The sequence below is a fragment of the Phyllobates terribilis genome, unplaced genomic scaffold (genome assembly GCF_046119375.1).
Source record: "Phyllobates terribilis strain yellow unplaced genomic scaffold, ASM4611937v1 Scaffold_11__3_contigs__length_659146591, whole genome shotgun sequence".
NCBI lineage: Eukaryota > Metazoa > Chordata > Amphibia > Anura > Dendrobatidae > Phyllobates > Phyllobates terribilis.
The window spans coordinates 232,623,996-232,647,014 of record NW_027362771.1 but is presented as its reverse complement, the minus strand read 5'-3'; the positions used below and the strand labels follow the sequence as shown (position 1 = coordinate 232,647,014).

The 23,019-nt window shown below is 40.3% G+C and overlaps 1 protein-coding gene across 1 annotated transcript in view; it reads right to left on the bottom strand.

The window, feature by feature from the left end:
* Nucleotides 1-735: 735 nt before the first annotated feature.
* MAPK12 (mitogen-activated protein kinase 12) overlaps nt 736-23,019 on the bottom strand; it is a 132,815-nt gene continuing 110,531 nt past the window's right edge. The window contains exons 7-12 of the mRNA XM_073652102.1: nt 19,600-19,714; nt 12,083-12,154; nt 8,403-8,482; nt 8,219-8,297; nt 7,738-7,911; nt 736-1,197 (exon numbers count right to left, since the gene is read on the bottom strand). Of these exons, the coding sequence (XP_073508203.1) occupies nt 1,130-1,197; nt 7,738-7,911; nt 8,219-8,297; nt 8,403-8,482; nt 12,083-12,154; nt 19,600-19,714 (588 nt within the window). The 3' untranslated portion in view covers nt 736-1,129. The remainder of the gene's footprint in view (nt 1,198-7,737; nt 7,912-8,218; nt 8,298-8,402; nt 8,483-12,082; nt 12,155-19,599; nt 19,715-23,019) is intronic.

Genomic DNA, 23,019 nt, shown 5'->3' with positions numbered 1-23,019 from the left:
ATAAATCTAGGTGCCTTTAACCATTTTTTTTTCCACATTTAATTTGAGGAATGTGTTCTATATACATTGGAAACCTACAATACAGCAAGAATGGATCATGTGAATATTTCTTGCAGCTGCCTTAATATAAAGAAAAGAATATAGAGACATGGTAAACTAGCAAAATAGTCCTGAAAGAACCACTGGTATTATCCAATATTAAACAGGAATCAGAAGTCATATACTGCTTATCTTGGTAATATGCACCGCGTTACATTGCTACTGCACAGTTTCCAACTAATGCCATCGCTTCGTTTTCCAGAAATAGCTGGCTTAGTCATTGCGCTGCTTTCTCTTAATAATCCACTGTGAAAATGTTCTCAGAGAGGGAGGAACGGAGCAGTAATTTGTTTTTTTTTGGAAGCGTGCAATGCTAGTTCTCTGGTGATTAAATGATTACTGTACTGACCTTGGATTACTCCCCTGCACCTGCTGCCATATGTGGGGCATGGAGCTCAATAAAAGACGGAAGCTCCATGGGGTGTGTCAAGTGGGAAGAGGGAAATTAAACACATTCTGATTATCCATTTAACATGACAGCCTAACAGGGATTATCTCACCATGGCAAATTTTCTGGAAACATTTGTGTGTATTTTTAACCATGTGGGCCTTAAACAGGCTTCCTTCTGCTAATAGGACTACACATCACATCACTGCAATTAACAGGAAAAATCTGTCCATAAGACAAAATGCAAGTATTTTAATTAAAATGTTTATTATTCATAATACTGCAGAGTGTATTGGAATGTGACAGGGCTTGCCTGCCTCTACATCCACAGAAGTACGGTATACCAGCAATATCTCACTGCTACAAAGACGGAGCACTTTGCTTACAGACACGGAGGCTGGCAGAGTTGAGCCAATGCTACTAGTATATTCACAATACTTCTCTTTGATACAGTACACTCTGCAGACAAATAGGCAAGACAAAAATCCCCACTTACAGAAAATACAAAAAGGCACTATATCCCCAAATGGAATGAAAACCATGACACAAATGATTGAAAACACATAATATATCCAGTTATCCAGTTCCAGAGTTCATATCTCATAATTTATATCCTATATTTGTTTGCAGCTTTATAGCCAACTATACAGAGGTTTCCTTGGACTCGGACACCGGTGGAAGGAATGTTGACACTTCCTTGTAAGTAAGACCTGTAGTGAGCAAAAGAAATTGGTCATGCACAAAACCAGTGGAATACATCTATGCTTTTATGTCATCATTATATTATCTAGATCAATCCCCGTCCTCATTGTCCCCAGCTCATCAGGTTTTCAGGATTTCCTTAGTATTGCACAGGTGAGAACATGTGGCAGATTCTGATGCCTTAATAATAATTCCATCACCTGTGCAATAGTAAGAAATCCTGAAAACATGGCGTGTTGGGGGCCGGAAGAGCTGGAGTCTGGGAAACCCATTGATCAAATCCACCAACAGATAATTGTAATCGAGCTTTCACTTTTTTTTTTAACCGATAAAAAAACAAACACTACCATAGAAAGACCAAATTGTTCTTTACTCTGTGTACCTTTCTATAGGGCATAGGCTGCTGAGCTTTGCTAATGATTGAAAGCAATGAAGGCAGATCTTTGATGCGTGATTGGTTGGCGCCAGTAGTTACAAAGACATCAGTGGCATGTAAAACATGGTTGTTTATTACTAATTACAGTCTTCAATACACAGAGCTTCTAGGTGCTAGGGCCTCATTGTCAGGTCATGTAATGTCTTTTGACTTCTATACACCTTAGAAGGGCGCTCCAAACAATATGATACAAACGTAAAGAGATTTTCCCACAAGTGAAAGTTGATTTTAATCAATAGATCTTGGAATAATAATAAGATCCCAATTGGATGGGATTAAATAAAATGTTCCTGTGCTGAGATAATCTTATAAATGTGCCCCTGTGTAATGGCTGTGTCTGACCGTACAGGAACATGGTCTGATCATACCACATCTCCTGGGCAGGAGAGGAAGCAAAAGAGTATACAGACAAGAGAGCAGGGGATCACAGGTGATTCTTTCTGTGAGGTAAAACATTTCCCTGCCTGTTTTTAAAGATGTTTTACATCAAAGAAAGAATCACCTGCAATCCCCATGCCATAATGTCTGTATACTCTTTTGCTTCCTCCCCTGCCCGGGAGCTGTGGTATGATCACACCATGTTCTGTACACAGTCTGATACAGCCATTGATTAAAATGAACTTTTGTTTGTGGGAAAATCCCTTTAATGCACGCCACCGCCCCTTTCAGAGGTTTTCAGACATATACAACAGTATTAGTACTTAAAGAATACTAAAAGAATGTGGAAACGTGAAAGAAATCCTTAAAAAAAAAAATTAAGTAAGAAGGCAGTAATAGTATCACAGCTCGTATCCCCAGTTAGCTGGGCAACTGGCAAGAGGGGTGCAAGCACAGGAAATATAGTTCTGGTGTCACTGGTTGCAAAAGCAACTAGGACGCTGTTTCTGAGCGCAAGCACACTGGTTCCAGGTGGCGTCACTCGTGTCCAGGGAGCTGGAGACGCCAAAAGGCTGTGGGAGAAATCCAAAAGGAACACTGGTTGCTGAGCAATCAGGATGCGATCGGAGAACTAGATGAAAGCAGCATTTAAAAAGATCATAGTATGGCTAAATGCGCTGCTAATAATGAGTTTATTAGCTGCATTGGTGGTAACAACTACTAATGCGAGTTTCACCTATAGTAGCAGATATAAATGATAGATAAACTGTGTATACTGATATCTATAAGAAATAAGATATAATTAATATTATTGGGACACTAAGTGAATGAAATAAGTTAAGGCTTTGACCACATTTGCAGCATTTAGCGTATTTTTCGGACTATAAGACGCACTTTTTGCCTCCAAAATTTAGGAGGAAAGTTGGGGGGGGTGGTCTGTGTGTGTGTATACATATATACACACACACACACACACACACACACACACACACACACACACATTCTACCTTCTGCGGCATACACTGTCCCCGCTGCTAAAGAAAATTAATATTCACTGCTCCCCACGCCCATAGGAGTGGAGAGGGGTAAATATTCATGCTCTTTAATAGCAGGCACACGCGATTGCCCGGCAGCAGCAGGAGCCGCGCTGCGGCTACACTGTGCCGGCTATTAAGGAGAACGAAGTCACTGCTCTCCACACACACAGTCCCAGCGTGGGGAGCAGAGACTATTCCCGCAGCTGATCTCACCTTGTGAGTGCACATGGCAGTGACGCCATGCACGGCTCACATGGTGAGATCAGTGCTGGCAGCAGAGCAGGACACAACGCTGGAGCACAGGGAAAAAAGCTGAGTAGAAGTGTTTATTTATTTATTTTTTTTTTATGAGCAGTGAGATGGGGATTGCTGTGCCATGCATACCAAGATTGGGGATGGAGGGCTGGCATGCATACCGGGATGGACAAAGTCGTGCACCAACCTTGATATTTATTAAAAAAGTGTCTACAATTGAGGAAGTTTTTCTTTATCAAATATAACGATTAATTTAAAAATGATAATTGAATAATAATATATGTTATGTAAAAGCAGTAAAAAACATATAGCCCAATTTAAATATGTAATTTAACAGAGGATAAAAGTCCTTGAATGAAACAGACAATGTATAATGCAAACAAAAGTGCACCCAAACACAGTATAATACCCCCACAGTGAATTCCTCCACACTCACAGTATGGTGACCCCATCACAGTATGATTCTCCAACTGTAATCCCCACAGAGCCCTCCTCCATACAGCTTAATGGGCCCCACACGGTACTCCACACAGTACACATGGCGCTCCACGCAGTACACATGGCCCCACATGGTGCTCCACACAGTATACATGGCCCCACATGGTGCTCCACGCAGTATACATGGCCCCACATGGTACTCCACGCAGTATACATGGCCCCACATGGTACTCCACGCAGTATACATGGCCCCACATGGTGCTCCACGCAGTATACATCACCCCACATGGTGCTCCACGCAGTATACATGGCCCCAGATTAAAAAAATAAATACTCACCTTTGCCATTCCAACGATGATCACTACCTAACTGTGGGCCCACGCGCCATCCCCTCACCCTTGTCAGCACGCCCGCCATCCCCCTTTCACTAGCGCCGCGGCCACTCTCCTCTGTGCACGCCCTGAGGCAGTACTGAGGCGATGCAGCCCAAACCCTCTGCTGGAGGACCAGCCTGGAGGGCATTTGCCCCTCTGCTCCCTGCATACGAGGATGGAGATCAGGGGTGCCATGCATACCAGGATGGGGGGGGGGATCAGGGGTGCCATGCATACCAGGATGGGGGATCACGGGTGCCATGCATACCAGGATGGGGACCACGTATAATAGGAAGGGGGGGGCATATATTCCAGGATGGGGGATATTAACAAAATTAGGGGACATTACCCCTATACCAGTGTCAGCAGCAGGCCCCCTCCCCCTTAACAGGGCATCGTGACAACATTTTTTTTACTTACCTTTTTTTCTTCTCTTTTCCTCCTCTAAAACCTAGGTGCGTCTTATAGTCCGAAAAATACGGTAATTCCATTTTTTGATCCATGATCGGATCATAAACACAGAAATAAAATATTACAGTATTGGACCCATTGATTTTAATGAGCATGGAAGTGCCATAAGATGTATTCCATTTGCTTTTTTTTCCCCTATCTACTATGAGATTTTATTTTTTTTTTTTAGGTGGAACAATAAACATGCTGCACAACATTTCTCTCGACTATCTATGAACTATAAAACAGGTCCAGGTTAGTTATCCATTGACATATTTGTATTTTAGCACAGAGCATGCCTAGACTGGCATACACTAGCGGTATTCAGAGACACAGCCAGTAAAAACAGATCCATTACAAATGGAAAAAAATTTGATTTAAAACAGAACTGGATTTAAACATCCATATATATATTTTTTAAATGATGGATCCAATCAAAAGCGGAAATTTCTATTTCCATTTTTCAAACGTTTTTGCTTTTGCTTTTTTTTTTTTTTTATAACAGATGATAACTGGAAATGTGAACAGAGTCTAAACTGAACTGACATAATGTAGTATTTATGCACTAACAGTAGAAGATGCACATACCTAGTAGTGTCACAATTTAGGACAGTACAAATAATCAAGAACCAGGCACATGAACGTTAAGGATGTTAAAAAAGGCACAAGACACCACAAGAAACAAGTATGGAAATAAAATGATGGAATGTTGTAATAATTAAAAAAAAATAAGCAATGACAGGTAAGAGAAAAAAAGTGCTAAATAATAGCAAAATGTAGAAAAACATATCTTCCTTACACATACACACACCCATTTATACAAGTACACATGCACATAAAAGATAAGTGGTGTAGACAGATAGGACTGGTATAACTGGTATTGCTGTGCACTAGCGGATGTAGCAGATGATTACACAATAATAACGTGAGAGGTTGCTTGTAATGATAAATACAACTGAAAACAGCTCTCTAGACTAGAATCACGTTGTAAATTATGTATTGTACTAAGACTATATTTTATACTAAAAGAACCTGGCTAATATCACTCATTGTTCCTACTGTATTCTCTTGGAACCTTACACCCATGGTGATGTCTATCTAACCACTTGTCACCAACCAATCACGCACCAAAAGTTTTGCCACCACAATGAAATTAAGAGACTGTGCCATTAAGGCAGTGGCATCAAAAGCGTCAAAAATCCATGAATCTGGGCTCGAACGTCTTGCCCACAGCCTGGATCTCCATAGACCACCCTTGTGAACATGATACCGACACAGTTCAACTCTGTGAGAGAAGGGAGCCGCAAGGTCCCTCCGCTACCACTCTCCCGCTTGTAGGCTGCTGTAAATTCTGTAGTTTCAGAAGACATCAGTGTGGAGGCGCAATGACCTCACTGCATTGCACAGACCCACCGTTTATAGAATTCAGGAGGAAGAGATGGAGGCTGCAATGGATGGGGAATCAGGACTAGAAGAGTAGAAGCTTTATAGTTTTTATATTGTGGTGGCCATCAAACACTGCGTGTGCATGTTTATGTGTGTGCTGTGGTGCCAATCATATGGGATGCGTGTGCATCGTGGGATGTGGTAACCATAATTCTGAGTGCGTGGGGAGACCAGTATATTTGAGATGTGGTGGCCATGATAAAGTGTGTGTACATGTGTGGCGAATGGGAAAGACGTGATGTGTTGACCATCCTATGGTATTTGTGTGTAGCGACCATAATACTGTGTGTTGCAGCCATCATGCGATATGCATCTGTGTAGGGTGAGATTGTGGTGGCATCATACGGTATGTGTGTGTGTTAGAAGGGGATGTGGTGGCAACATAGGGGGCGTGTGTGTGTGGCACTGTGGTGGCCATCATACGGTATGACTGTGTGTGGGGTGGAGCACTGTGGTGGCCATCACTGGTGCGCATGTGTCGTCCTCTGTGTTGGACACTGTGGCTGGATGGTACTGTTTGTGGGGGCATCAATTAGGATTTTAGTTTTTGAGGCCCTATAATTTCAACGTATGCATTATTAGTACTGAAGTGTGCAGTCAGAGGACTTTGATTTAAATGGTGGCATTACTATTTTTGATTGGGACACTCCAGGGGCATTATTACTTTTTTCAGGTGTATTGTTATTTTGTACTAATACTGTGGTTCTCCTGATCAAGAAACTTTGAAAAGTGTTCAGAATAAACATCACTGTCTTTGCTGCACAATGTCTTCTGGATTTTTATCATGAATACATCAGCAGCGCAGTTCACGACTCCTATCCTTCAAACACTTGTTTCGTATAAACTCTACAGACCCGTCTGGGACAATAGAGGTAAACGATGTTAACATATGTATAGATATTCTTTTAATTAATGGGGCATACAGCAATGATGCTTGCGTAAAATAACTGCACAACAAAGTTATGTTTTTTTAAATTATCTTTCAAGTACCAAAATTGCTTACTTTAAGTGGCTTTACAAAAATTTTATAAAATGACCTGTTACATAATTCAAACGGCAGTCCGTCATAGTCACGTGTCAGAACGGGCTGCAGTGTGAGGACATACAGCTCCTGGGACTCATGTGCCAACTGACAGAGGAGCTGTATCATAAGCACGCATACCAGTGAGCAGGGCTGTGACATAAGAAAAAATAAATATTACCTGACTGAGAACAAAGGATTTTTTTTTTCACCAGCTTCCATCCTCAGTAAGCAGAGTAGAATATTTATTTCTTCTGTCAAAACCCTACTCCAGCAGATCACTGGTATGTGCAGTAACAGTACAGCTCCTCAGTGTGTTAGGACAGAAGTCTCGGGAGCTCTGTTGACAAGGACGGGCAGTCGTTTGTAGTAAAATTGCCCCGGTCACGTCATTCATTCTTGGTGTACCCCTTTATTGTGCATTTACACTGGCCAATAACTGGGTACAAGTGTTCCAAAACACTTGATCGTTGGGTAAAATAATTTTTAAGTTTGGCCCAAAAGTATTGTTCTTGGCAGCACATCATTCTGTGCAAACACAACATGTGCTGCTGAGAGTAATGATATTTTATGCCCATAGAACAATTGCGTTAACCATCGGTCTAAACATTAGCTTACATGTTGCCGATCGGCGGTCGTGCAATAGCCACGATCGACCAGTGTAAATACATAGCTAGCTCTTGAAAAAAAACAAAAGCGTGGTCATCACTTACACTTCCATTCATCAACAGGAAGGTCTAAATTATCACATGAGTCGTCATAAGGATCTGCTTCCATCTCATCATCAGAATCATGGAACTGCTCAAAGTAAGGATGACACAGAGCATCAGTAGCTGTTATTCTCTTTTCCGCATCCAGCACCAGCATCTTTTCCAGGAGATTGACAGCTGAGGAGAAAACAGGTAGCAACAACGATATGAAACATAATAATTCGACATTCTGTGGTATTCAGAACAGCATTACACATGTTTCTAAGCAAATGACTTCTATCAAGACAGAACAGTGTTGTTAGCGGATCAGTTCATTGGACCTTGAAGTAGTACCATACTATAAAAAAAATCCTTACTTATGTCCAATTAATTAGAATAATTAAAGTAAAATAAAAAGGGTTGTCTATAAATCAACTGCCAAACATGTAGTAGCTTCCTGAAATCAGTTGATGGCTTTCTTGTATTTTCCATGAACTCAGATTACCTAGAGGGTTTGCATATCGCAGCAATAATCCAAAGTCTTTCTTTTGAACTTTTGGCAGACTCTTGATATAGTTTTTTGCCTATAACCAAAAAATGAATAGCATTTTCAATTATTCCCATGTAGAAGTTGTAAAAGTCATTTAATATCATCTGATGTATGAATCGTTATACAAGGATTTACTTACATCAGGGCTTTGAAGTTTCTGCACAAAATCCTGAGTTGGTGTCCCTGTAATTTTCATGATTTCGGTCAGCTGATCCAGATCTAAAATTTTCAGTTAAAATCATAACTGTCCATAAAGAAGCTCTATTATTACGCTGCTCAGCAGCATTTCTGTGCCACAATTAGCTAATTTTAGTTACCGTACTTTGCATTTTTAGTGCATAGTGTTACATGCCTTTTTATTGTATCTTTTTCAGCTGCGGTTTTTGGTCATTCAAGTTTTGTAATAAAACTAGTTTGTTTTGGAGCTTTCATAAAACTTTATTGATATAAAGTCATGTGTGGATTTCTTGTGTCTATACTGAGTTTCTGCAGAAGAGTTTTTTTATCTGCAGAATTTCCATACTTCATTCAAGTCTGAGGAAAATCCCCAAATTAAATGTATATTTACTGTAATAGAAATTGGCATGCAAATACACAGCTGAAAAAAAACACAGCATATGCTTAACCTAAAGGGACCTAAACCTACCTTTTAAAAGGGAATCTGTGAATAGGAACAACCTTTTTAAAGGGATCTGTATGGTCACGTAGGTCAGAAAGTAGAATAAAATGATATCTTGATATCTGCGATCCGACGTCTTATTCCAGAGAAATCCATGTTTTGCTTACTATGTGAATAAATTGTAAGGATCTACAGGTCAAACACAGATCTTGCGGATAATCTGACTCCAGGATTTATTTTATGTGAAAGGGGGCGCTACCAGTGTGAGACATGCAGATTAAGAGAGCAGACCATCAGTCATTACATATCTCACACTGGTAACCCCCCTTCCCCTTTCATATAAAATAAGCTCTGGAGGCAGATTCTCATGCAGATCAGCATCATGCCCGTAGATCTTAACAGCTCATTTACATACAAGACAAATGTGGATTTTTCTAGATTAAAACATCAGATGGCAGATATCAAGGTACCATTTTAGTCAACTTCCTATGACCTACATGCCCATTGAGAGGTCTTAGGGGGCTTGATCCTACTGACAGATTCCCTTTAAGATATGTAATATAAGCCGAGCCCCGGGCATGGTGGGAAAATGACGGTCATATTGTGGAAGATTAATAAATATTGCAGAATTGTGAAATAGATGTGTAAATTCATTTTAGATATTTTATCCTTTACAGAAGCAAGTGCTGCTTGAAAAGTCCAATTTAAATTGGTCTCATAGTTAAGTCTTTACTGTGGCATCCCACCACAGGCAACAACCGGCTTTTTTCTCTGTGTGCGGCACATAAAGCGTAAATACTAATTACAGCTTCTCTTATAAGAACACCGATTCCCTAAGTGACGCTGAAGAACTTGCAGAAAAGGGAAAGTACATTTATTTTTAGCTGAGATTTTTAATTATCTTTCCACAGTGCAAGTTCTTTTCCTTGTTTTAAAGCAACATATACTCCAACTTCATCAATTAAGTAGCGCACTGTCAGTTTCCAGCTGTGTATATCAGAGGCAGCTAATGGCACACTTGAACACACCACATCCTGCACGATCATGAGAGCATATTACAATACATTGATTCTAGCACTTGTAATAAGGAGTTAGGTAGTGTGAACTAGTACTAACCTCTTAATGCCAAGCTTTGTTGTACTTGCTCTGGAGTTAGGAGCCTGCAATGCAGGCTTAAATCAGGTATAACAAAATCATGTTTACTAAGAAGGCTCGCCAATCAATGGGTTAGAAACATGTAGAAATATGAAGCTCTTATCTAATCCTTACTGAAAAATTATACACAGACACTACAACATTGTTATTTCAGTATCTCAGAAACACAGAAGCTGGTAGCAGGGCACTTTGCTAACAGCAAACGTAGCATCAAAGTTATCTATTACCAAAAGTGGTCTACCATCCTAGGATGCATCTCGCCAAATAACTTGCCTTCACCCATATTTGTAGCCTTTAGATGTGTACACTCTTCCTTATTAAGTCAAAATTGCTCTACATACCCATGAATAGGATTCCCTTCACCACAAAGAATACCTACACCATATATTATCAATACCGCTACATGGACAGAAGGGTTGGGACACACAATCATGGAATCCAGGTGTTTCCTTCAGTCCCACCAGAGGTGTATAAAATCCAGCACCCAGCCATGTAGTCTTCCTTCCAACATTTGTGAAAGAATACTTTGTTCTAAGCAACTCACCAAGTTCGAGAGTGGTCCTGTAATAAGATGCCACTGTTTTAACAATTCAGTTAAAGCGAACCTGTCAGCAGGATTTTGCCAAGTAAAATCATGCAGCGTCATGTTGGGGTTGCTGCACTGATTAATATGATACCTGAGGTGAAGAAATCCATCATAAGTGTTTGCAGTTTTGAGTTAATGATATGCCATGCTTCAGGGCGGGCCTGTAGGTCGGGTCTTTCCTTGGTGCTCTAGGCCAGATCAGTAAGAAAAGACCTGCTCACAGGCCTCCCCCATCTGTCTCTCTGTGTCTATTTCTATGATGAGGAACATACTTGTGCTCTGGGGCAGCCCGTGGTCAGGATTTATCTTGCTGATCTGGCCTAGAGCACCAGGATAAGACCCTGCCTACAGTCTGGCCTCAGAGCACGAACATATCATTAACTGAAAACTGCAAACACAGATAACACAAGATAGATTCCTTCACCTCAGGTATCATATTAATCAGTGCAGTAGCCCCTTCATGACACTGCCTGTAGTTTACTTAGCAAAATCCTGCTGACAGGTTCGCTTTAATGAAATTTATTCCCACCTAAGTATTCTATGCTCTGCTGTGGGTGGTATTACTGAAAAGTCGAAGTGGTTAGTAATCACAGAAACTCAGCCACAAAGTGGAGACCAAGTACAATTAAAGAGTGGCATTACCGAGTGCTGAGGCACATTGTTGACTTTCTTTATGCACTCTGACTCCATAACTGCAGAGCTCCATATTTCCTCTGGCATTAACATCAGCACAAAATAATGCGCTGGGAGCTTCATGACACGTTTTCATAGCCGAGCAACAGCATGCAAGGCCTTACATCACAAAGCAAAATATCCAGTGTTGAATAGAGTTATGTAAAGGAAGCCAGAGCAAGAGAAAGGAGTTCTGTAGAGTGACAAATCACTCTACCTTATCTGGCAGTCTGATGGATGTCCTTGGGTTTGGTGAAAACCAGGAGAACATTACCTGCCAGACTGTACTGTGCAAACTAAGGTTTTGAGGAGGAAGGATAATATTGTGAGATTGTTCTTCACTAGGTCCCATAGTCCCTTGAAGGGAAATTTTAATGCTTTAGCAAGACATTTTGGATAGTTGTATACTTTCAACATTGAGAAAACAGTTTCAGGAAGGCCCTTTTCTGTTCCACCGTGACCGTGCTCCAGAGCAGAAAGCAAGGTCCATAAAAGGCACCTGTCCTTAACTGCATTAAACACCTGCGAAATGAACTAGAATGGTCAAAAATTCAGTAACACCAAAATCTTGAAGAAAACCTTACCAGAACAGTTGACTTAGAATGGGATGTCATAAAAGCTCCTTCTGTGTGTATCCCAATACTTATGTCCATATAGTGTAGTGTGTTTATTGCATTTATTCATTTTTTTCCTCAATTCCACAGCTCACATGAGAGCAAGGGAGTCAGAGCGCTGTACAAGGTAAATGGAGTGCTATCGGTGGTTACTTTCTGCAGAAAAAGGATACGGTCGTTGCCCTTGAAAAGAGGACGTCCAGTGTACATCTCTGCCATGATACAGCCAACAGACCAGATGTCCACTAAAACAAAATCAGATACTTAGCTCCATTGTCTACATCTATGTCAGTATAATTTTGTTAGACAGTAAAGAGGCGATTTTAAAGTACTTTTTATAAAACAGTAATCACATTTATGCAAGAAAAGGCAAAGCTGTGCAATACTTATCTAAATTCAGTAAAATCAGCAAATTAAAGTAATGCTGTTACCTGAATATTCATGCATTAATAAGCCTGGCTATAAAAAGATAAATGGGACAATCAAATCCAAAGTCCATTCTGAACAGTACACTCATGTGATTGTCGACAAGTATGTAGAGCGATATATTAACAGATCGAGCAGTAGCCAACTTGTTTCTAAATGCCACCTCTTTTTCACATTGGATAAAATATATAAAACTACAGTGGTGTGACTAAGGCTATGTGCCCACGTTGCATTTATGAAGCAGAAAATTTCTGCTTCATTTCTGCAAGTCCTCTCCCGGAAAAACGCATGCGGAATTCTGCACGCGTTTATCGCGCATTTTTCGCGCGTTTATCACGCGTTTTCCACATGCGGAATTGACTTGCGTTTTTTATGCATTGGAGAAAGGCAATTCTGCTTGCGGAAACGCAAAATTAAATGACATGCTGCGGATTTTTGAACGCAGCATAAACGCTGCGGAAAAATCCGCAGCATGTGCATAGAACTTGCGGAATCACATTGGGGACCATGGGGTGCGGGTTACCAAGCGTTTTACAAGCGTTTCCGCTGCGGAAATTCCGCATCAAAAACGCTTGAAAAACGCTACGTGGGCACACAGCCAAAGTGTTTGCCCCCTTCCTGATTTATTCTTTTACATGTTCATCATACTTAAATGTTTCAGATCACAAAACAAATTTAAATATTAGACAAAGATAAACACAAGTAAACACAAAATGCAGTTTTTAAATGAAGGTCTTTATTATTAAGGGAAAAAGAAACCCAAACCTACAGGACCCTGTGGGAAAAAGTGGTTGCCCCCTAAACCTAATAATTCTTTGGGCCACCCTTAGCAGCAACAACTGCAAACAAGCGATTGCGATAACTGGCAATGGGTCTTTTACAACGCTCTGGAGGAATTTTGGCCACTCATCTTTCCAAAATTGTTGTAATTCAACCACACAGGGCGGCTTCTGAGCATGAACCGCCTTTTTAAGGTCATGCCACATCATCTCTGTTGGATTAAGGTCAGGACTTTGACAAGGCCACTCCAAAGTCTTAACTTGGTTTTTCGTAAGTCATTCAGAAGTGGAATTGCTGGTGTGTTTTGGATCATTGCCCTGCTGCATAACCAAGTGCGCTTCAGCTTGAGGTCACGAAGAGATTGCTGTACATTCTCCTTCAGGATTTTTTGGTAGACCACAAAATTCATGGTTCCATTTACAACAGCAAGTCTTCCAAGTCCTGAAGCAGCAAAACAGCTCCAGATCATCACACTACCACCACCATATTTTACTGTTGGTATGATGTTCCTTTTCTGAAATGCTGTGTTACTTTTATGCCAGATGTAATGGGACATACAGTACAGACCAAACGTTTGGACACACCTTCTCATTTAAAGATTTTTCTGTATTTTCATGACTATGAAAATTGTACATTCACACTGAAGGCATCAAAACTATGAATTAACACATGTGGAATTATATACTTAACAAAAAAGTGTGAAACAACTGAAAATATGTCTTGTATTCTAGGTTCTTCAAAGTAGCCACCTTTTGCTTTGTTGACTGCTTTGCACACTCTTGGCATTCTCTTGATGAGCTTCAAGAGGTAGTCACCGGAAATGGTTTTCACTTCACAGGTGTGCCCTGTCAGGTTTAATAAGTGGGATTTCTTGCCTTATAAATAAGGTTGGGACCATCAGTTGTGTTGTGTGTCTTTTTGCCCAGTCCCTTTCTTATGATGGATTCATGAACACTGACCTTAAATGATAAATGAGTCCTGAAGTTCTTTGGATGTTGGCTTTATAACATTTCCCAGACTGATAGATCTCAATTAGTTTCTCATTTGTTCCTGAATTTCTTTGGATCACAGCATGATGTCTAGCTTTTGAGGATGTTCTGGTCTACTTCACTTTGCCAGGCATGGCCATATTTAAGCGGTTTCTTGATTGAGAACAGGTGTAGCAGTACTCAGGCCTGTAGGCCGGTGGGTGGCTAGGGAAATGGCACTCAGCTTCCCAAAGATATGATAAACCACAGTTAATTTATGTTTTGTTTTTTTTGGGGGGGGAGGGGGGGGCACAGGGCCTTGTAGGTTTCAAATTTCTTTTTCCCTTAATAAAGACCTTCATTTAAAACCTGTATTGTTTGCTTACTTGTGCTATCTTTGTCTAATATTTAAATTTGTTTTGTGATCTGAAACATTTAAGTGTGACAAACATGCAAAAGAATAAGAAATCAGTAAAGGGGCAAAAACCTTTTTCACTCCACTGTATAAACGTATGGTCTATAATAATCCCAATTAGTTTTGATCTTTATTTCTAGATCACATGCACATTAGTCTACTGATTTATATAGTATAATCAATAAAGGCATAATTCTGAATTTTCATGTATAGTGATTTTTCACTAGAAAAGAAAAATAACTTTTTGTTGTTCAGTCACTAGCAATGAGTTGCACGCTTTCTAAAGGAAGAGACCAACTGAGATCAAATCTTTAGGCTAGGGCTACATGGTAACTTGTGGTTTTGAGATACAAGATCAGAATATCACAATACTAGATTGCAACTAATGGCAGTGAATGAGGTTGTGTGACCGCATCCCAACAGCTGGAAAGTCCAACCCTGTTGGATTTCGACACAAGCATTTACTATATTTAGTTGTGACTAGCAATGTGGCATTTGGAATCTTAAAAGGGGTAGTGTACTTCTAGTAAAGTAGGCCCCAAACTGTAAAATTTGTAAAATAAACTCAGCAGGTACTCACCCACCCCTCCCTGGGTCCAGCACTGGCTCCCCGACTATTCTCCGGTGTTTTGACTGCAACGTTGCCATCAAATCAATTGCAGTGGCTATAGCCAGTCACTGAGCTCAGAGGCGTATGCCATCAACCTCGGCACAGCTGCTGCACTCAATGCACAAGCTGCTGAGCTCCATGATTGGCTAGAGCAGTGATGTGCACTGTTGACTTTAGGTCATCGCTGCAGCCAAAATACTGGGACCGAAGCAGCAGCGGGGAGCCAGCGTTGGACTAAGAGAGGCAGAGAACCTGCTAAATTTGTTATTTTAGGAATTTTACACAATTTAGATCCCACTTTTCTGAAAGTGGACAAGCCCTTTATTGTCTCTATGCATCTCTACCCTTATAGGATAGGCATTACCTTCAAAAGATCATTTTCTGAAACTTTAATGATAAATGTTTGCATTAAAAAGGTATTCCAATTTCATAATATGATGGCATATCACTAACAAACTACCAGTTTATAATCAGTGTGGGATCTAAACTCTGCGTTCTCCAAGTTCATTCTCAAGATCTGTGGGGGGGTCCCAGAGGTCTCACCCGAATTTATGATAAAGGTGATGCCATATCATACAAATATGAGATTGGCATACCCCTTTAAAGATTTGTAGCAATAAACTTTACATTTGCAATAGTAATTTAATCAGCTCAGCAGCATTTACTATTGTATGGTGCACCTGCTGGTTTTAACATGCACAACAAGGGGCTTTGGCTTCATGGGTTTTATTTCAGTGCATAAAATAAAGCACTATTTTACTGTATTTCAATGTACTAAAACCTCTTCTTGTGGGAGTGAAATCAGAAGTGTTTGTATGCTTGTTACTCAACGACAGCGCTATTGTGTTTCTCTGTATAATGGAGATAATAATGTACCTGCTGCCGGAGTTGTGCTGAGTGTACAGAACAAGGTTGCTGCAGCAATAGACATATTGTGCAATTCACTGCAGGGACCTAGAAACCCCACTCTGATGCATATTTATGTAGCATCTCATATCACGTACCGGAAGATTGCTTTTAAGAGGTAGCCCACCTGTTGTTTATACCGTCAAGGTTATATAATAAACCAAGTCATAGTTTATCCATCAAAGCTCAACACAACCCATATCTATAGTCACTTCAGTCCCACCAGTCATGTAGCTTTGTTGGTTTACATAATATTTCCACCTTAAAATCCAGTAACAATGACTCTAATGTAGTAGGCTGTCATTATGTCACTATAGTCTTGTATTGTCTTTATTCATCATACATGCTGGGATTTATGTAAATTATCATTCTACACAGCATCTATTATTTCCCCAGTACCAACCTGAGCTTAGAAATACACAATTTTGACAGAGGTATCGTAATTGGTTAAATTGAGAAATCAGTTGTGTCAAAGGGACCACTGAAGAACATTGTTTGATCAGAACAAGTCACAAGTGGCAGCACAAATGTTTCTATGGTACAAAGGAAAATTACCCACAGTAGACTAATTAACTAGTAATTGAAAAGGCGGTAAATTCGTCATTACAGTCCAAAATGCTTTGTATATCTTAGGGTGCGCTTACACTGCGCGATGTGCCCACCAGCAGGCTAGCGGGTCAGTGGTCATTTAAAGCCCCCGTCTCACATAGCGAGATCGCTAGCGAGATCGCTGCTGTGTCACGGTTTTGGTGACGCAACAGCGACCTCACCAGCGATGTCGCTATGTGTGACACTTTGCAGCGATCAGGCCCCTGCTGTGAGGTCGCTGATCGCTGCAAAGTGTCCTGGACCATTTCTTGGTCATTGCCCTCCCACTGGTCAGCACACATCGCTGTGTGTGACCAGCGGGAGCAGCGATCAGGCTGGTAACCATGATAAACATCGGGTTACTAGGGGCACACGCGCACCTAGTAACCCGTTGTTTATCATGGTTAAGAGCCTGCTAAAGAGAGCAGTAACCTCCAGCTCACTGTAGCAGAGTGGTAACCTTGATAAACAACGGGTTACTAGGTGCGCGTGTGCCCCTAGTAACCCGATGTTTATCATGGTTACCAGCCTGCTCTTGCTTCAGCAGGCTGGTAACCGGAGCAGGACATCGTGGAAAGATTCCCCCTGATCGTTGGTGAGCCTGCCTGTTTGACAGCTCACCAGCGACCACATAGAGACGCAACAACGATCCCTGACAGGTCGTATCGTTGTCGGGATCGTTGCAGCGTCGCTAAGTGTGACGGGGCCTTAATACTCTGTTGACACAGGTCAACCCCACTTCAGATAAGCACAGATTTATCTATAATAGATTGGCAGCCTATGCCCAACAAACATTGTTCTCGACAGCGAGATTCCACACGGTCGATAACATTTATCTATTGTGTAGCCAAAATATCATTTCACCAGACAAACAAGCGTTTTGCTAGTTTGTCAAGTGATCGACAGCTTGTTTAGACTGTGTGAGCATTCATGACAATCGTGCAGTGTAAATAGACCTTTACAGAAGAGATTTTTTTAATAAGAATTTTTTTTTTTAATGAAAACAAAGCTACTGGCCCCTGCTTTACTAATCCAAGTGACAACCTACAAAATTAAAGTATGAGAGTTACCAGAATGTGTACGTAGTGAACAGGCTATTAACCAGAGCGGTGCATTACATATAATCATGTGACTAGCACCTTTTAGAAGGCTTAAGTGTGAACCATTAAAATAATATGTATCCATCGTCCTCATGATGATAGAGGTGTGAGTGGATGTTGAGCACCATTTATGGGACCTCCCTTGTGTAGGATTATGGATTGTATGCTGAATGGAACTTATATATTTTAACCTGTTCTCCTCAGTGATATAAAGTAATATTGAAACAATTTGTGTGATTTTTCCATACAAGTTTAAAGGAAACATTTGCAAAGGAATTTCTCCGGAAATGTTCCTTTCTCTCCCATGCTAGTATCCCCCTCTGTTTTGGGGGGTAAGTAATAAGGAAATAAAACAGATCATTAAAAAGTCTATAGAATATCAAAAACGGGTTGTCCACCTTGGTTAAGAGGATTTTTTTTTAAACAAACAAAAAGAGGCCCTGAGAAGCTGGATTCTGTGGAGGAACCTAGAAACATAAAAACATATTATCCAACAAACTGAACAACTGCTTAAAGAGGTAGACTCTTTTAGATCATACACAAAATTAGTGGTACAACCATATATTTTAATGCTTTCAACAAACCAAGAGACCGATTCATTAAGACTGGCCTTGTGCATGGCAGCTTTGCTGAGCGGCTACCTGGAGTCATTTTAATTGCGAGCTATGCCTGGTCTCCTTTACACTTCCTATTCAGACGAGGCCTGGTTTGGCACATGGAGATAGGACATTTAGTGGTTAGGGACCATCCATATTAAAAAGTGCAACTTGACTTGGTTGGATGGCTTTGATCAAAAAATGCCAAGTACCTTACGTTTTTAACGTTTACAGCAATATTGGAGTTCATGTATTCATTAACTGCAGTGTGCTGACGCATCATGTATGGATATGTTTGTATATTGGCCATATAGTGCATGTGTGCACCTGTACATTAATTTAATACTAAAAAAAGTGTGTAGGCCCCATTTCTCTTTTTTTGTCACTCTCAAAATATGTCATGGTACACTCATATATTTGAATGCTTGCTCAACAAACCAAGAAACGGATTCATTAAGACTGACCTTGTACACGGTAGTCATACTGAACGGCTGGCTGAAGTATAATGCACCCAATTCATGAAGAGTTGCATGCCACTTAATGAACTCGGCACATTTCTTATCTGGCATGTGCCTCTGCTAAAAATGTACTCCAGTTTGGAGAACATTTCTGGAGTAAGTTACGCCACTAAAGTGACAACTTTTCATGAATTTAAATGGCGAGCTGAGCCATGCCACGAAGATGCTCCATCCATATCGGCAAAGATGGCCTGGAGTGGCATGAAAACATCAAAAGTCGCAATATCTTTGTGCAACTTCCAAATTAGACAAAAATATTGCAACTTGTTTTACACCGTGGAGTACGAACGTTAATGAAACGGCTCCCAAATGCTACATAAGCATTTGAACCCAATTAGGCTATATTTAAGAGATCAGTTGGTATAATTAAATAGTTAGGAATAAACTCCAATATTCCAGGTGTCTTTACAATATCTGAAAATAATCTCTCCGATAATATACACTATGTAATATGGTACATATACATACATATATATTCGATGCCTGAGACCTAATCATGATTTTTTATAAATCTACAATGGTTTTTTTTTTCCTGGTAATGACAAATTGCGGGGACTCCCATCTGAAACTTATTATACTAATGGATCTGTATATCCAAATGGTGATATTGATTTAAAAATGCTGACTGCAAGTCACTTTCTATGTGGAAAGATAGTGCAGTATCTAAACTTGATTAGTAACATCTCATTCATTTATCCAATGCTGTATTCCACAACAAAATTTGCCTGCGTAAGTTAGCAGTAAAATATCGATTCTTTATGTAGATCAGCCAAATCTTCATACCTGTCTGTGTATAGTGCATCCAATTGAGAATCACCTCCGGAGCTCGGTACCATCTGGTCACAACATAACCTGTCATTTCACTGTCTGTATGTCTTGCCAGTCCAAAATCCAGGATCTGTGAACATATGTGAATGATAATTTATCAGGAAATCATCCAAAATGTGCTGTGTGGGAAGGAAAACCAAACAGTGCGGTTTTAAGAGAGAACAGATAACATGCATGATGTACGTTGTTATCTAACTCATTTAGCTAGAAATTTTTCACATCTAACCGTTCCAGGCACCAATGAAAAAGTAATCAATTTTACATGGGCACAAGGTGTGTGCCAGCACAATCGCTTTACAACCCCACCAACTACAATGTAGAAACCAGGAAGCCAGGGTGGTGACGGCACACAAATGGTGTATGTGTGTGCAGAAGCCACAACCCAATACTATCAATTATGCATGGCATGTGTCTTGGAAGTTCATACCTAAACCTAGACCCTTCCGTTCATATAATATTAGTTTGGAAGAAACCCCAAGCCCACTAGGTGACTTACTTCTGTTGCTGCTTAAACAAAACTCTACTTAACCCCTTAAGGAGGCAACCACATTTAGTTTCTTGGGTTTTCATTTTTTCCTCACCTTTTTCTAATAGCCATAACTTTTTTTATTTTTCCACCAGCTGACAGATGGGGGCTAATTTTCTGAGAGAAGCTGTAGTTTTGAAAAACACCATTCATTTTACAATATACTTAGAGAAAATAGTGAAAAAATGTAGTCAAAACACAAAAACAAAAGCTCAATTTCTTCATTGATTTTTAGGGGATTTATTTTTACGTCACTAATTGTGCCAAACAAAAATGACCTGACAACAGTCTGTATAGTTTTTTTTTAAACTTTTTTAGGCTATGTTCACATTAGCATCTTTTAGACGCCAGCTCAGCTGTAGTTTTCATAGGTGAAGCCACGTAAAGAAAATGCTGGGGTCATTTTCCTGAAGCAGTTTCAATGGCGCCTCTCACTATTATGTGAAGTATAGGCAGCGGACGGCTTCTGAGCGGGGAGTCTTTGCGGTGCTTTTACAGGTGGATTCTGCCTGGAAAAAGGAGTCATGTAGACATAGCCTTAATGGTGAATAAAATATTATTTGGTTTGTACCACCATTTTCCAAAATCCATCTCTTTGATTTTTCTGTCGAGTGAGCTGTGTAAGGGCTTGTTTTTTATGTGGGGAGATGGTGTTTTTATGAACATCATTTTGGGGTACAAACTAGGTTTTGCTCGAGGTGCACGGATTGAGGCTTTATCTGTGTTTTGTGGGAGGTGCAGAGACAAAACAGCAATTTTATATTTCGCTATTTTTAAGTCATTTACAATTTTATATTTTGATAGATTAGAGTTTTACAGACGCTGAAATTCAAAATATATAACGTATACATTTTATTTTTTAAAATGTATTTTTAACTGTGTGGTGGGTTGATTACACTTATGTTATTTTTTATTTTTTTATTTTGTAGTCCCCTTATGCTTCTACGATATAAAGCAATACTACAGTTTTGCTTTATATAGTAAAGGTTACAGTTTCCTATGACACCCAGTCAGTGGCTGGACATTACAGGAGAATTAACATGACAGGCTGATATAACTTGACGGCTGATGGGCCAGCATCTGACCTGAAGACCAGTCCATCAGCCTCCTCCATTAGAAAAGAAGCTTTACCACACTCAAATCAGCAGTCATTGCAGTTTATCTCCCACAAGAGAGGACAGTATGTAATAAAGACAGGGCTCTGTAAATAATCCGATTTGTTATGAACAGCACCGTCCCTTTCATGAGAGGGCACTGTGTAATAAGGGACGGTAATATACAGAATAAAGGAGACTGTCATAGATAGAGAGATATGCAAATATATCTCTATCTATGTGTATATATATCTGTAGCTTTGTCGCCATAAAAGTGTGTGTGTGTGTGTGGGGGGGGGGGGGGCAGACATATTTCTTGCACAGGAACACCATGCTGTCTGCCCCTGATGACAGGCACGGATGAGGTGCCTGGAACCTTCCTCAGGGTAAGGGCAATGGGCACCTGAAAAAACACCCAGCACGGATCATGGGTCTTAAATGCTGCTGTCAGTGATCAATGGTGGCATTTAAGAGATTAGTGATTAGTAGTGATGAGCGCTTTCGTCGAGTATGCTTGGGCGAGCACAGAGTAGTTACAGCTGCTCGGTGATATGTTTGGATCACTCCCGTGTGCATGATTTGCGACTGTTTGACAGCTTTAATACATGTGAGGAATGTCTATTTCTTACACATTCCTCACATGTATTAAAGCTGTCAAACAGTTGCAAATCATGCACATGGGAGTGATTCAAACATAACACCGAGCAGCTGTAAATACTCGGTGCTCGCCCGAGCATACTCGACGAAAGGGTTAACAGAGCATACTCGCTCATCACTAGTGATTAGCACTACCGCTGATCGCTGCTGTTAAAGTCAGATAGTCAGCTATGTAATATAGCCGGAATATACACCTGTGTGGGGAGGCTCAGCTCTGGAGCCTGTTCCAACACCCTGACACATTTCACGACATAATACTACATCATGGAATTTTGAGGGGTTAATCCATTTGGTAATTTCTTCCTTTAGGTCTCTTTCTAGGAAAGTTGGGTGACAGCTAATATAGACATGATTACAGGTCCGACTAGACTTCCCTTTCTCCATAACTAGTAAGATTTGCTCATACTTGCCAGACAGAATACACGAGATCAGACAAAAATAATTTATTTTTAAAGTTGTTTAAAAATTTATAGTAAACATTTAATCCATGAATTCTGGACATCTGTTATATAATATAGTCACAGTATCAACAGCCTGGCATATTATGTCATGTTGTTTCTACACGATTTCCTGTACTTCAGATGATGGAAATCTGATGAAGTTTGTAATTCCGATGTTCTTATGGTTCTGACATTATCGTCATCTGGTGGACCTGTTGATGAGGTTATACTTTACTGGAATGTCTTAATATTACAGGCAACAGAAAATTGCCCATAAGAAATCTCCATGGTCGGGCCTTTCCTTCTCTCTTATTAATGTTTTTAGAATCCACCACTTTCTTTGTGATGCAACATTCTCCTCTTTCTCTAGACATCTTTTATATAATATCTTCAGGGTATCTCCAGCCTAGCAGATCTCATGTCAGGGTGTCTATCCATAATGTTTTACTTCAGATGACAGTAAATCTGATGAAGTTTGTAATTCAGATGTTATTGTTGTGACATGGACCTGTTGATTTTGCTAAGTACTTTACTCGAATGTCTTAATATTACAGCAACAGAAAATTTCCCTAAAGAATCTAGATGTTTGGGCCTTTCCTTTTCTGCTATTGATGTTCCGCCTGAGACATTTTGGAATCCACCACTTTCTTTGTGGTTT